The sequence below is a fragment of the Alternaria viburni genome (genome assembly GCF_023758015.1).
Source record: "Alternaria viburni strain BMP 2772 chromosome Unknown scaffold_15, whole genome shotgun sequence".
Taxonomy (NCBI): Eukaryota; Fungi; Ascomycota; class Dothideomycetes; order Pleosporales; family Pleosporaceae; genus Alternaria; species Alternaria viburni.
Window position 1 is genome coordinate 341,789 of NW_026055784.1, and position 13,686 is coordinate 355,474.

Genomic DNA, 13,686 nt, shown 5'->3' on the forward strand with positions numbered 1-13,686 from the left:
CGATTGCGATGCCGAAGCATGGCCGGCGATGATGAAAAGCATGCATGACGTCAGACTGGCGTCGCGCGTCAACCTGCGGGGGAAGCTTGTAGCTGGAAATCGCAAGTACCATCTAACCCTATCTTCTCTTGTCTTCTCTCCAATATACCCAGCTCGTGCTTTGTGTACATTACTGCACCCGCGTTGTCCACCTCCCTTGCTTTTCCCTATCCCATCTTACACACCCATCCGCTAATCTAATATGCTTCGCAACGGAGCGTCGCGCCTCGCGCTGAGGTCCGCAGCAGCGCCCCAGTCGGCACGCCCGGCTGCGAGCTTCACCCGCACAACACCTTCTTCTCTGCAATGGGCAACACAATTTGGTTCTCTGGCTGCGCGGAGACCGCAATTAGCAACAGCGGCTGCTGTTGCGCAATGGAAGCCTGCGTCTGCGGTCTTGCGCCGCAGCATGGCGGATAAGACGTTGACGGAAGGGCAGAAGCAGGCGGAGAGCAGATATGCGCACGAGAAGATTAAGCCTACGCCCGAGACGGTGACGAGTACTAGTTCGACGCATCCGATGTTTTCGGAGGTGGGCACCGAGCAGCCGCAGAATGAGGTGGATATGGCGGCGGGGTTGAAGCATGATGTGGTATGTGTACCAATTCCTCTAAACAATCTTGACGACGTCTTTTGGTTATGGATTCTAATAACGATCAGGGCACAATCAAAGAAACTTTCTCCCTCGCCGAAGTCCCACGCGAAGCATACTATATGGGTCTTGCGGGCACGCTTCCCTACCTCGCAACCTCCATCTCCACCGTGTACCTCTCGTGGGAACTGAACCACTCCACCGCGGGTTACGGCATGATTTTCTCACAGAAAGACGCTACATACCTCCTCTCCCTCATCGAGCCCCTTCAAATCGGATACGGCGCGTCCATCCTGAGTTTCCTCGGCGCTATCCACTGGGGACTCGAGTGGGCAGGCTACGGAGGCACACAAGGCTACAAGCGCTATGCGATCGGTGTTGTAGCACCCATGGTAGCGTGGTCAACACTGCTCATGCCCATTGAAGGCGCGCTCATCTCGCAGTTCTTGGGTTTCGTTGGGTTGTACTATGTTGATACTCGTATGTCCTTCTCCCTTCTCCCTTCTCCCTTCACCATCCACCCATCCTAATAAACTCTACTAACACAAAACACAGGCGTAAGCCGCCTCGGCTGGACACCCAACTGGTACGCCGTATACCGCTTCGTCCTCACCGCCATCGTCGGAGCCAGTATCGTCCTCACTCTCATCTCCCGCAGCGAGCTTCCGGAACATATCCCTGGTCCTGTTGACCGCGAGAAGGTTTTCAAGGAAGAGGGTTCCAGCGAGGAGAAGCTGGCTAAGCATGAGCATGCGGCTGTGGAGAAGAAGAAGAATGCTGCAAGGAGTGATGACAGGGGTGAGAAATAGACGTGTTTGTGAGCTCTTTTTTGTGGCGACGAGGCGTTCCTGGCGATGAGCCCTTGCTTTTCTTTTGGCTTGTGTAAATAGTTGAGCACCCTGCTTTGGCGTGTGATGTATTGAAACGAAATCATCCTGTTAATTGACTTCTCTGTTGGTCGCGTGAGTTGTGATTGCGATTGTTGGAGATGTTCTTGCGCCAGTCCAGCAGCGTTTCCTCAGCCTGGTCCCTACCTGCGCAAACCATGTGCATTTTGGTTTCGTGCAAGCATGAAAACAACATGCTACGAGCATTTCTCCTATGGAAACTCAGAATATATGCGACTGCAGAGCAAGAATGTGAAAGACAGCGCAGCCATGGTCGCGCCATTCGCGTACCAATGGCAACTGTGGCACCTCCGCCCTTGGCTCCGCAGTCCGCATCGCGCACATGCGCCGATCGTCATCGCTCCCACCTGTCCCCAACCCACCAACCCTCATTCACCACTCCAACAAACGACCACCTCGCCCGAGCCATGTTATGAACACCCCTAGTCGCAATCGCATCGGCCTCCTCTATCCTCTCAACCCAACGCGACAATGATCTCCTCGGGCTTCACCAACGCGCCCGTAACGCAATTCCTCGTCTTCGGCACCGTCATTGGCGCGCTGCTGGCTGCGATTACGGATTCGAGATTTTATCTGCATATTCAGGTTGTGCCGCATTTGTGGGGGTATGGGCAGTTTTGGAGGTGTGGGGTTTGGACGGTATGTCTGTTCTCGCTTCAGAGAGGAAGAGAAGAGAAGACGGATGAATTGGATGAGATGGAGGCAGGTAAAAGAGGGAAGATGCTAACATGAGATTACAGCTCAGTTTCACAAACTCAACCGAAGTCCTCTTCGCCGTCTTGACATTCTACCAACTCCGAGTCGTGGAAAGGATTTGGGGGAGTAGGAAGTTCGCTGTATGTATCCCCATCTCCCTCTTACCCATCTTCTCTACTTCAAGACCTTTTAAACTAACAAACCCACAGTCCTTCCTCCTCTCCACCCTCCCCTACACAACCCTCCTCCCACCCCTCATCCTAACCTTCATCCTCCGCCCCCTAACCCTCGGCCGCATGAACCACCTCCCCGCCGGCCCAACCCCCCTCCTCTTCGCCCTCCTCGCAAACTACTACGCCGCAATCCCGTCTACCTACCGCTACAAAATCTCTCCCTGGGCCGCCTCCACCCCCTCATCCCAACAATCCTTCTATCGGCGCTCCATAACGCTGACTTCGAAATCGCTGTCTTACCTGCCCCCCTTACAACTCGCGCTATCCCAGTTCCCGGGGAGCTTACTAGCGGCGGCGGTGGGGTGGGGGGTTGGAACGGCGTATAGGCGCGATGTGCTGCCCGGTGCGGCGAGGTGGAGGGTGCCCGGGTGGGTTGTGGGTGAGGAGAGGAAGGGTGGGTTTGAGGGGTTGAGGGCGAGGTTGGAGGATGAGAGGGAGAGGGAGGGGGGTGGGGCGGGGTTGGCGACGGGGATATTGGCGGAGGGGGCGGGGGAGGCGAGGCAGAGGAGGACACTGGGGGATGTGGTTGCTGAGCAGTTTAGGGGGAGGGGGTAGATTGGGGTTTTGAGATTTCACGGGGGTATCAGTCAATTTGGGGTTTGCTGTGTTTTGGATATGTTGGATCATGATTTACTTCATTTATATGTTATGGAAAGTGATCTGATGATGGGTGATGTTACGTCGATATCCTCGACTAGTGATACAGTATCCCCCTCTTCCGTCCTCCAGACAGACAGATAAAAGACGGATGTAGACGCGAAGCAAAGCCGCAATCTCAAACAAATCCCTCCCACGCTATTGAACAACCTCCTCGCGGAGTATACCGTCTTCCTTCATAAACGCCGTTATCGAAACTCACAAAACCTAGGCCGTACAATCATTAAAAACCCAGAAAAACTACCGTAAAGAAAACACCGAATCCCTCGACCCCTTACCCCCCCTCATCTTACTCATAAAATCCTCCGTACTCTCCTTCGCATTAAACAGCAGATCCTTCTCCGCAGCCACCACAGGATGACTATTCAGCGCACTCGAAGGCGTAGGCGTAGGTCTACGACTTCGATGCTGGCCCGTTGTACTACTACTCCTCGTCCGCTGGCTGTTAGGAGGAGCGACAACAGCAGGAGTAGGATTTGGCCCGGCGTCATAACCACGTGGCATCTGTATGCCCTGTGCTTGAATCTCCTGAGCCATGACTTGAGAGTGAGTTAAACGATCGAGACTGCGCCACCAATGGTCTTTGGCTCGATGGGGATCTAACGAGCTGGTTAGATCGAGGGTGGAGGTGTTGGAGGCGGGGGTGTAGGGGGTGTAGGAGGGGGGTGGGGTGGTGGAGTCCCACCCTGATGCCATGGAATGGCGGTTTGTTTGGGGGGTACGCGCGTCGATGGAGGAGGAGCGGTGGCGTGGTGAGGTGCGTTGGGGTGACTCGGTTGAACGCTCTGTGGTTCGGTGTCTGCTGCTGCTGCGTGGGGGCACGTGAGGGGAGGCCTCTCGGGTGGAGTGGTGGCGGCCTAGGGAATTGCCGGGGGTGTTGGTAGTGCTGGGGATGTAGCTTGAGGATGGGCGTTGGTCGGTTGATGCTCGGCTTGAGGGTTTACGGGGGCGGTATAGACCGCGAAGACCGTCAGGTTGGCGGTCAGGAGCCTGAGGGGCACAGGTTTGTGAGCGAGGTGGGGAGATTTCTGCTGCGTCCATCAAAGACAGTGGACGTGGCTGATCGATTTGGCGAACGTGCTCTCGGCGTCTGGAGGGAGTGGCAGATCTATCATCCGCTACGATGGAAGGAACCTGTTGCTGGAGGGTCGTAGGAACTGTGGGAACTTCTTCTGGCGTTGGAGAAAGAGACGCATCGCGTAGTGCCTTCAGGGATACTGCAGACATGCGCTCACTCAGATCACGAGCAGACCGTCGTCGCTCTTCTTTGAGATCAAGGAACTTCTTCGACCGTTCTGAAGGGGTAAACGACCTAATTGACGCGCTGCTTTGCTTGGCTTGCGGCGATTCAGGCTGGCTGTAATAATCCGAGTCGAAGTGAGAAGTAGAGGGCCGCGACTCGTCCACACTGAAGACGCGAAGTGGGAATTTGCCAGGGCTGTTGACAAGCGTGCTAGCGGGGGAATGGCTTTCTATAGCCATGACTCGCTGCTTGAGTTGCTTAACTTCTTCCGAAAGCAACTCCTTCTCTTCCTCCATCATGATGATGGTCTCGGCAGCTTCTTCGATGGCGAGCTCGTGATCTGTCCAGTGTGCCGCGCTCTCGCTTGCTATAGCAGTGAGCTCGATGTTGGTCTTCCGATGCTCCTCGTCGATTTCTCGCAGCTTCGTCATCTCTTCGTCCATCTTTTCCATTTTGAGTCTGAGTTGCTTGTTCTCCGCAGTCAGCTCATAGTTCTGGTCCTCTAGTGGTTCCAGTCGTTCCACTTGTTCTTTGGCGGCCGTCAAATTTTGCTGCAGCACCCGGTTATCCTTCTTCAGTAGCTCCACCCGCATGTTGGCAGTCATGAGCGTATCCTTCAATCTGTCGATCTCGTCTGTGAGTTCTCGACTCGTCCTGGACTGCGGTGGACGAGCATCGCTGGGCCGACGTCGTCGGATGGGCGAAACCGGGGTCATTTGTTCTTCCGTGAGGGCGAATTGATCAAAGATATCAGGCGAAGTCTTAGGCGTGCATATCTCCGGAGGCTTCTGTGCTGGTGGTGGGGGCACTTTGATATCCTGAGGTGAAGGAGTGGGCGTACCCTGTGCCCTCCGTGCTTGAAGCGCATGCCGTAGGTATTCTGATTTCGGCGCCAGGGAGTTCGATCGAGAAAGCGTAGGTCGGGTCTGGTCGGGGGTAGACGGCCTAAAGTCTATCCCACGCGAGGAACCATGTGAGGAAGAGGTATTCGACATGTTGGTGTGGAGTTCCGGTGAATAACTGCGACCGGCAGTATTATAGGTAGACTTGCAGTGTTCTCCAGCCAGCAGAAACAACCCTTTGTTCGCGAGAGAAAGGTGGTATCCGACAATGCGATTGTATAGTCCAAGTCCTGTGCGCGAACAGTGTATGCGCCTCCAGTTCTAGCAATCGTCACGCGACCAAGACGGGCGAGGTCGTGCAGTCGGCTGGATAGGTGTAGGGCGAGATATTACGTAGGGTATGCGAATCGAAGGTGAGGTTTGCGCCTATGCGAGGGTTGTTGATAGCAACGGCGCTTGAACGGTCGCGTCGCGTGCGAAGACAGGTGGATAGTCGCTCGAAAGCGGGTCGTTCTTGGGGTCCATTCGCGCTATGGCAGGGACAATGCTACCGTCGACGTATTGCGCAACTGTTGGCGTCCTGGGTTGTCGTGGTAAAAGAAAATGAGCGGTCAAAGTAGTCGAGTGCACGTTGCTGGGATCGCGTAGATGGCTTCGATCGTGACTTCACGGCAGGCGCATTCACTGGCCGAATTGAGTGAAGGAAGTGAAGAGGCGGTAGTATTAGAGAGACTTGTGCGCGTGAAGAGGACTCGAAAATGACGAATTGTCTCAGGGATGGCGAAGAGTCGCGTCGGGCAGCAACTCTCAGTGGATGGGGGAGGGAGGGCCAGAAGGGAAGACTTGACCGAGAAAGGGCAAGCTCATAGGGGCACGACGGGAGCCCTTGGCCGGCGCGACCCAGCACGGCGGATTGCACGTCGCGTCAACACTTCCTATTCGTGCTTTTGGGAAATGAGTGGGGATGAACCTGGTTGCGCCCCTTGCCTGACCGACTTGACGAGTGCGGTTCCTGGGATTCCTGCATGAGCGACGCATGTCGTCACAAGAAACATCACGAACGAGACATTGCGATTGCGGGGGATGTGATAATAGTCTCGAGGCGTCCTCTGCTTACCTATGATAGATTCAGCATCCACGAAAAGAAACACCACAGTGCGAGACCGCCTGCGAACCCGAGTGCGGCGCAGTGTGGCGCGCTCCCCGACCATCCATCCAGACTATGCCCAGTAGCGCTGCCTCCAACGCAGGTCAGTCCTGTCGTTCGTCGGTCGTCGCCGAGGTGATTTGTGATGAGGCACACGAACAATGTCCAGGTCTCCATGCTCTCCCAGCTTTCATCATTTACTTTCTTTTTTCTGCCAGATCTGCAACCGAGTTGACGTAGTCTACCACGATTCCAGCCCTCCATCCAAGATCTCCTCAGACCCGGCCTTGTCCCTGCTGTGTGGCCGTCAACCTGCATACTTCAGCTGTCAAGCTCAGGCCTCAACCTTCATGTTGCCCAAGCATTCGGGCTCCCCTCCGACAAGCGATCGCCCGGCATAATGTCGGCGCCAACACTGTCATTCCGGCATTTTTTTTTTGCTTGCTAGCTGCCTTCTTGGTGGTTTTGTCACGTCGCACGTAGACGGTGAATTGCTGAGTTAATTGCTTGGCCGAACCCTGTGCCCCGCTGCTCTGCATGTGGGGCGCAAGAGAGAAAGTTTATGTCTATCGTGAAATATTAAAGATATACAAATAGTGTGTGGCCTCTTGCATGTGGGGAGCGGGGGGACGATGATCATTCCATCTCCACTGCCATGCCAGCCTGTCGCAGTCGGTCCTCCCACTCGACGCGCAACCTCTCCATCTCCTCCCAGCACTTCTTCCCAGTGTCTGTGAAGCGCTCTTGGCTCTCCTTGGTCAGGTCTTTGGCGTACGGATCCCTCCCCTTCCTCTTGTACTCTCCCAGCTTGCCTCCCCATCCCCATCCTGCCACCTCAGTGCGATCTACACGCTCCTGACCCCAAACATCCGCCGCGCTTCCCCACTTTCCTACGCCTTCCTTTGCCTCCATATTGTCCAATGTGCTTTGACTTGCAAGCGCCAGCCAAACCATGGCAGTCGCGCCCTTGTCCACCGAGATGGTATGCCAATCGCTGCCGAGAAGGCGCGCTATGTAGAAGGCCGCAACCATGGCCCATTGGAGAATGAGGGGAAGGGGGACGATCGAAGTGGCGCAGATGCCTGGGTGTGTAACGTAGAGCCGAGGCTTCGTAGTCTTTTCCGTATCTTGGGCGTGCTCGAGGTACTGGTCGACCGGCTCCGTGGTTGAAGGTAATCTAGAGGTGATGGCCAGGACATCTGTCAGCCTCTTCGTGGCCTCGTATGGCATATGCGATGTGATGCCTTGCATGTCTTCTGTATCGAAGACGTGCTCGTAAGCCTCCAAGCTGCTGACCCAAATCATCCTGCCCCTTGTGCCCTCGTTCCTGGGATGTTTCGCCAGTAAGGGTGCGAGGTAGTGGCCCAGCAGATAGTGGCCAAACACATTGGCGCAGAAGACCTCGCCTAGAGGAGGCTCCTTTTCCGTCTTCTTGTCCGCAGGCATTTGTTCCTTTGCAAGCCATTCACGACCAGAGATCTTGTACGTCGGCCAGGTGGTAGCCTGCAACCACTTTGTGCAGACCGACCAGACGGCGCGCGGCCAGTCAATACCTGTCCACCCGCCTATGCCAGCATTGCAGATGACTGCATCGAGCTTCGGTGTCGTTTCCCGGAGTTTCTTGCTCAGCTTCTGTACCGAGACCAGACTCAGCAGGTCCAGTCGCTCCTGCCGGAAATACACGCGATTCTGCAGCACCTGTGCAATGCCTGGTAACTTCTGTTCATGGCTGCGAATGACCTTGCGCAGGTGTTGTTGTAGCGTCTCGATTGTCGCGTCGCCTTTCCGTTGGTCGCGTGTCGTGATGATGAGGACGAGGGATTCGTTCTGGGGGCGCGTCTGTAGGAATTCGTCGATCAGGCGGGTTCCGATACCCAGCCCCAGGCCGCTATACACGAGTCAATTAAGCATGTGCGAAACAAGAGTAGATGGTCCAACCTGTTTGCGCCCGTGACGAGAACATAGAAGCCATTGTCGGGTGTGGGAATGTCTTCGAGACGCGACATATTGGCTGACGTGATGGAAGGTGAGCGATGCCTGTTCCTGAATTCGCTACGGCAGAAGGCGCGCTTTGACCAATCACGACCTACATCAATCTTGAACACGACTTTTGGTTGGATCATTCACGTATGCATGTTTTGAGCCTCTAGAAAAAGATTTGTACGACTATTCAGCATGGAAGTATGGTTGCTATGTAGCAACTGCAAGTTTGGACAGAATGCAACGGTGAAGTGAAACGTGGATATCATAGGATGATAGCGCAATGATGGTGATCACTTGTGTGGATAGTCTAACATAGACTGATTCTATCGTGCTCTGGGTCCTAAGATCATCTCTGGTGCACATGGTAGTCTTCAATCGCCTTTCAATACACAGATAACAACCACACCAGACCACTGAAACCCAGTATGCTACTAAAGCAGTTTGAAGACCCGAGTAACAACAGCGTCTTTCTACGGAAAAGAACTCTGCCCCTCTAGTCTCCTCAAAAATTCTCTTCCATAGTTGTAGCAGTCAATAGTCGACCGGCTGATATCACCTTGAGCCACCGCCTGTGGCTCTCCAGCAAACAAAGTTTACGACTTTACACGGCGCCCCATCCCCCACATTGACCTCGTCACGAGACAAAACAATCAACCAAACGACCAAGTCCCACACGGCAGACGCAAATAACCCAACGCTTTTTTGCACTTGAGATAAACTTCTTCAAACTCTATTGCCAATGTGGATTCAACATTGCATTATCTCGCTTTCGTTCCTCGTCTCGATACCACACTCCTTGTAGTGTAGTAGCAGTAGCGCAGTTGATGCGCAAAGTCCAGTATGCCAGGATGTACCATGTGTAACACAAGGGATCCACGACATGGACTTACGCACATACGTAGGGTATGACAGACAGTCTGTGTCATACACCTATTCGGATATCTGAGAAACCGTCCGCTAATCATGAGTGTGACCCCAGACACGAGTCTGAGGAAGCCAAGACGGCGTGCGTATGCTTGGAGCAAGGGATGCATACGTAGACAAGACTGTTGTCGTCAGCTTTGTAAACCCCCCATGCTGCTGCCCCAGATCAACATATCCGGCAAGGATGTTTGCGCGTGCATCTCGGTAGGCTTGGCGGTTGCGCAGCAGGGTCCTGGCGGAATGTCGCGGATATGCATTACCTTGTAGGTGATTGTTCACATGAACCCAAACCCTGCAAGTCAGTCAGCCTTACCGCCATCAACGCCGCGCCCTGAGCGAAGCGACTATCGGTGAAAACGCCGAGATACGGCACAGACGTGATCACCCGCCGCCTCACAGCACGACAGTCTTTCGTACATATGCTTCCGCCGAGCGTCCGACCGACGCTTGAGATTCGTCCGTAGTTGGGTTGTCCTTGCTACGCCTACAGGGAGGGGATGTGGGGCCTGTTTGCGGTAAGACCACGCGGTTGACATCGTCAGGTTAGGTATGAACCTCATACATTGCTTTCTTTGCAGCGGCCCAACCCAGAACAGGGCTGACGAGATTGGTGATCACCAGCTCCAAAACGCGTATCAGTGTTACTGACAAATCATCCTATGCTGATCCCGTTTGTTCGAACTATTGGGGTAGGGACTGCGAGGTTATACAGAACATTGTGCGTTACCAACCGGATGGTGAAGCGGAGGTTGAAAGTATATGGCCGAGTAAGGGCCGCCGTCTCGACGCGCCAACGAGGCATATCGTCGGTTTATGCCGGTTATCAGATTGTGGAAGCAGAAGCGACGAGCCGGATTGGGGGTCAATGTAAGTGTTGCTGAACCCGAGCTAATCTTGACCAAATCTAGACCCTGAATATACTTTCCAAGGTTGTGTCTGTTCTGTATAGCGAGCTGTCTCCGCGCGCGCCCACGGGCGTGGAAACAATGCTAAACCTCCGAAAGGCGATCCACGACTAGCTCTGCAGTCGTTATGCACGTCATACCTGTAGCCTTTTAGCTGCGTCTCAGATCGTGCTAGTGAAAAAGGCCAGACTTTGTGCCGTACCGTGTCCGTAGCGGGGCGGAGATGGCTCCGCTGTCCTAGTAGGGAGCGGACAGTCTCACGCGCCGTTACGGCCGCGCTCGCCATTCGGTGTGAACGCTCCGACCGACCGAGGCTGAGCAGGATGTATACGTTATCCGTTTATCTACTCCAAAACGTTTGCGGTATGTTCCGTTTGAGGAGTTCTCTTGGAAGAAGGTTTGCGATGGCGGTAAAACATGCGGTGATGCGTCCCCCACCGCTTCAACCCGCGATTCTGCTCTTGCGTAAGCATGGGATCCCAGTCGCCGCGGCGGAGCTCCAACTCTGTCGAGCTCTCCGAGATATGCAGCTCGTGCTGATCAAGAGGTGACAAAGAGCGGTGGATGTTTACACAATACACTGATCGGGCCGCTGAACCCAAGGTATATGCAACGCGAGAAAAAGCAAAATCAGGCGACTCTCGCACTGGTATTGATTTCTGGTGACAGCCCGGGCCGTGCCGGATAGGCCACCAATGCGGATCCTCAGGGCTCAGGCACCAGGCATGAAACATGATCCTCCTCGACTGTGTGTCACCTGTCAGGCTCGTCGTGACAGTCACAGACCATTACGCGTTGCAGAAGGTCGATACGAGTTATGGGTCGGAAGTACCGGCGCAGGTTGCAAGTGCCGGCATGGAAGACTAGCCACCCTCCGATCCGCCGTTGGCTAGGAGGATTACTCCGGCGTTTCCTGCAAAGGACGAGGGAGAAAAAAGGCCGTGGTAAGAATATGACGATAGAGAGATGCGGTGGGCTTCCAACCAAGACGTTTAGTCAGGTGCGATCGACGAACCTAATACATTATCTCATCCGCTCCGTGTGCTCCTGATCCTATAGAGACTAGCTTGTGTGTCGTAAGCACAACCAGGAGGTGGCATGTACCAACGTGGTACCGTGGGTTGACGACACTCCTAGTGTTGATGGCGATGCAATGCTGGTCGTCGACCGTGCCCACTGAGGTGCGCACTGTACTGTGACGAGGGTACGACGGCTGCAGATAACATGACCGCGCATGCATGCGGGAATCGTACCACTCCAAGCATTGGTGGCACCCTGCATCAACGTTAGCATATTACTGTTATATCCAGTCGCAACACGTCTCTTCGCCAATTTCAACTCACCTGGAAGCCGGACGTTTATCCACGCGAATCGCTACGAGTCACATCCCGTGCCCGGGCAGGACCCACATGCCCTTCGCGCAATTGCTGCCATGGCCGGGTGCGTAATTGCCCGCCAGCAGCTAGCCATTGTCCCAACGTCGTTAGATGTGCCCAAATCAAGCTCATCCGGGCCCCGGCCCCATGTCAACTCAGAATTAGGTTCCTGCTGAACGCGGGGCGGCGGGAGGGTATGCTTATATCACCGAAATAGTCCGTGACAAACCGCGCAAAGGTAATGTTGGGATATTGGTACGATAGAGACATATCACTGGCTTCTGAGATTGCCATGTCGTAACCGGAAGTAACAACAAACTACCTCGTCGCGACGTCCAGTCCTGTCATTGAGTTGTTGGTTTCAAGTTCCGTTGGGCGATTGGAACGGGATTGGCAGCCGCAACCGCTGGATATCAGGACGCCAGGAGGATCGCAGTGGAGTGTTAATTGAGGGACTTACTACGCCTCCCTTAGTGTGGCCTTACGAGTTTTCAAGGTCGTTTGTGGCGGGCGGGGTGGTGGGGAAGTTGTCGTCGGTTGCGAGTCAAGCCTGTGCCTCTTGAGGGATTCACGATGCAGCTTCACGCGGATCAGGGTGCAGTCTATCAGTAATTCGACGCAACTGCGTCGATGTATATCTACCAACTTGGTAATGCATGCTTTGCTTTTCATCGTATTCCGTGGAGCTTGGGAAATTGGTAGAAAAACAACAGCAACATGCTACGCCGTCTCGTCTGCTCCTGGCCCATCATTCGGTTGGACGATGAGTCAGTAGCGCAGATCATCATCCTCCCGTGAAGCCTTGAGACAATCATGATTCGCCTTCCAGAAGATTTCCAGAGTGGACCGTAGGCAATGCTCTCTCCTGGCCCACTGCGCTTGGTTCTGGACGAGGTCTTTGAATCCTCTCGGCAGTCCTGCAGTGGTCGCAAAGGCCCCGCAATTGAGTTGGACTTCGCAAACCGCGTCAAGGCGGAGAACAGAACCTCATCTTGAGTGTCGATGAAACCAAGGTGGCGTCATGCTGCTGGCTATTCCCACATCCCAACAAGCTCCCCACACATACGAACCGGGTAACTGTATGCGTGCGTCAATGGCAATATTCGTCGTGTTCCAAGCTGCGGAGTTGCCGATGCAATGAGTTGTCAAGTAACGTGGTTGGCTCGCAATGCTCGACTCAACGACCGTAACCAACGTATTGACTGATGACCCTGATCTACTCGTGGAGGAAGAATGAATAGTGGGCAGGACTGACTCTTGATACCAGCGAAGCCTCAGCCTGCTAAGGAGGATCGTGACTCCACGTCACCAACATCAGGGCGACATCCTTCAGGCTATACATAGCTGCATCGAATCGTGCATAGGTCAAGTCGCTATGCGATGCGACGTCCAGTTCAAGACTTTTTGACATGCGGTTGCAAAGGCACGACCCGACCGTGCCTCTGGCGAACCAATTTCCGTGATTGGCCAGGCCAAACAATGGACAGAAGGATTTTACTGGCCTTACCAGCTCTTTTATCGCGCTCCAGGGACGTGGTAAGCCACACTAATCTGGCAACCTGCATAAGTCCGGCGTAGCTGCAGGTAGCGAGCTGGCGCTACGATGCGAGGAGCCTGTATTAAAAAAGCCAAAAGCGGGTATTCGGCCGATCCATATCTCGACATCTTTCCAGTCTAACTTGTGATGAATGCGAGAAACTGCGAAAAGCGAACCCGACGCAATTGGGAGTCAGGCACTGCCCGGGTGGGTGCTCGAGAGTTTCTGAAGCTGCGAAACTGAGACTGACAGAGAGGCGACCGACATTGTGCCGACGCGCTCAGCTTACCTTATGCTTGGGGATAGTTTTGCAGGTCGGAACACACGGAATGCTGTATTGAAGGTATGTTCCTCCGGTGCGCGTTCCGTGTTTTGTTCACGTTCCACGTAACTGGCGCCTGGTTTGGTGGCCGATTGCGTGCTTCGGAGTTGTCGCCGTCGGGTAAGATCCTGTGTGTCACCTGCGATTTGCTTTGGCTAACGCAGTACCGCCAAAATCACATAAACTTTGATTGGAAACCGGACCCTTTTTTAAACGTCAAGTTGCCTTGGGCTATCGTATTTTTGCGAAAGGTTGTCGGCAGATGGATGCAGCTCCGCCATC

The 13,686-nt window shown here is 54.3% G+C and overlaps 4 protein-coding genes across 4 annotated transcripts; 2 read left to right on the plus strand and 2 right to left on the minus strand.

Annotated features, from left to right (window-relative positions):
* Window positions 1–241: 241 nt before the first annotated feature.
* On the plus strand, window positions 242–1,440 carry J4E79_007132 (uncharacterized protein; the record flags this gene model as incomplete). Its single annotated transcript, XM_049355999.1, has 3 exons — window positions 242–631; window positions 700–1,111; window positions 1,187–1,440. 3 exons carry the CDS (start codon window positions 242–244, stop codon window positions 1,438–1,440), a joined length of 1,056 nt encoding a protein of 351 aa, XP_049209453.1.
* A 570-nt stretch (window positions 1,441–2,010) lies between these two features.
* Window positions 2,011–3,023, plus strand: J4E79_007133 (uncharacterized protein; the record flags this gene model as incomplete). The annotated part of the gene is made up of 3 exons (XM_049356000.1): window positions 2,011–2,124; window positions 2,280–2,375; window positions 2,445–3,023. 3 exons carry the CDS (start codon window positions 2,011–2,013, stop codon window positions 3,021–3,023), a joined length of 789 nt encoding a protein of 262 aa, XP_049209454.1.
* A 1,084-nt stretch (window positions 3,024–4,107) lies between these two features.
* Window positions 4,108–5,363, minus strand: J4E79_007134 (uncharacterized protein; the record flags this gene model as incomplete). The annotated part of the gene is made up of 2 exons (XM_049356001.1): window positions 4,108–4,115; window positions 4,181–5,363. 2 exons carry the CDS (start codon window positions 5,361–5,363, stop codon window positions 4,108–4,110), a joined length of 1,191 nt encoding a protein of 396 aa, XP_049209455.1.
* Window positions 5,364–6,993: 1,630 nt separating this feature from the next.
* Window positions 6,994–8,363, minus strand: J4E79_007135 (uncharacterized protein; the record flags this gene model as incomplete). The annotated part of the gene is made up of 2 exons (XM_049356002.1): window positions 6,994–8,245; window positions 8,296–8,363. The coding sequence occupies 2 exons, from the start codon at window positions 8,361–8,363 to the stop codon at window positions 6,994–6,996; spliced, it is 1,320 nt and encodes a 439-aa protein (XP_049209456.1).
* Window positions 8,364–13,686: the final 5,323 nt, after the last annotated feature.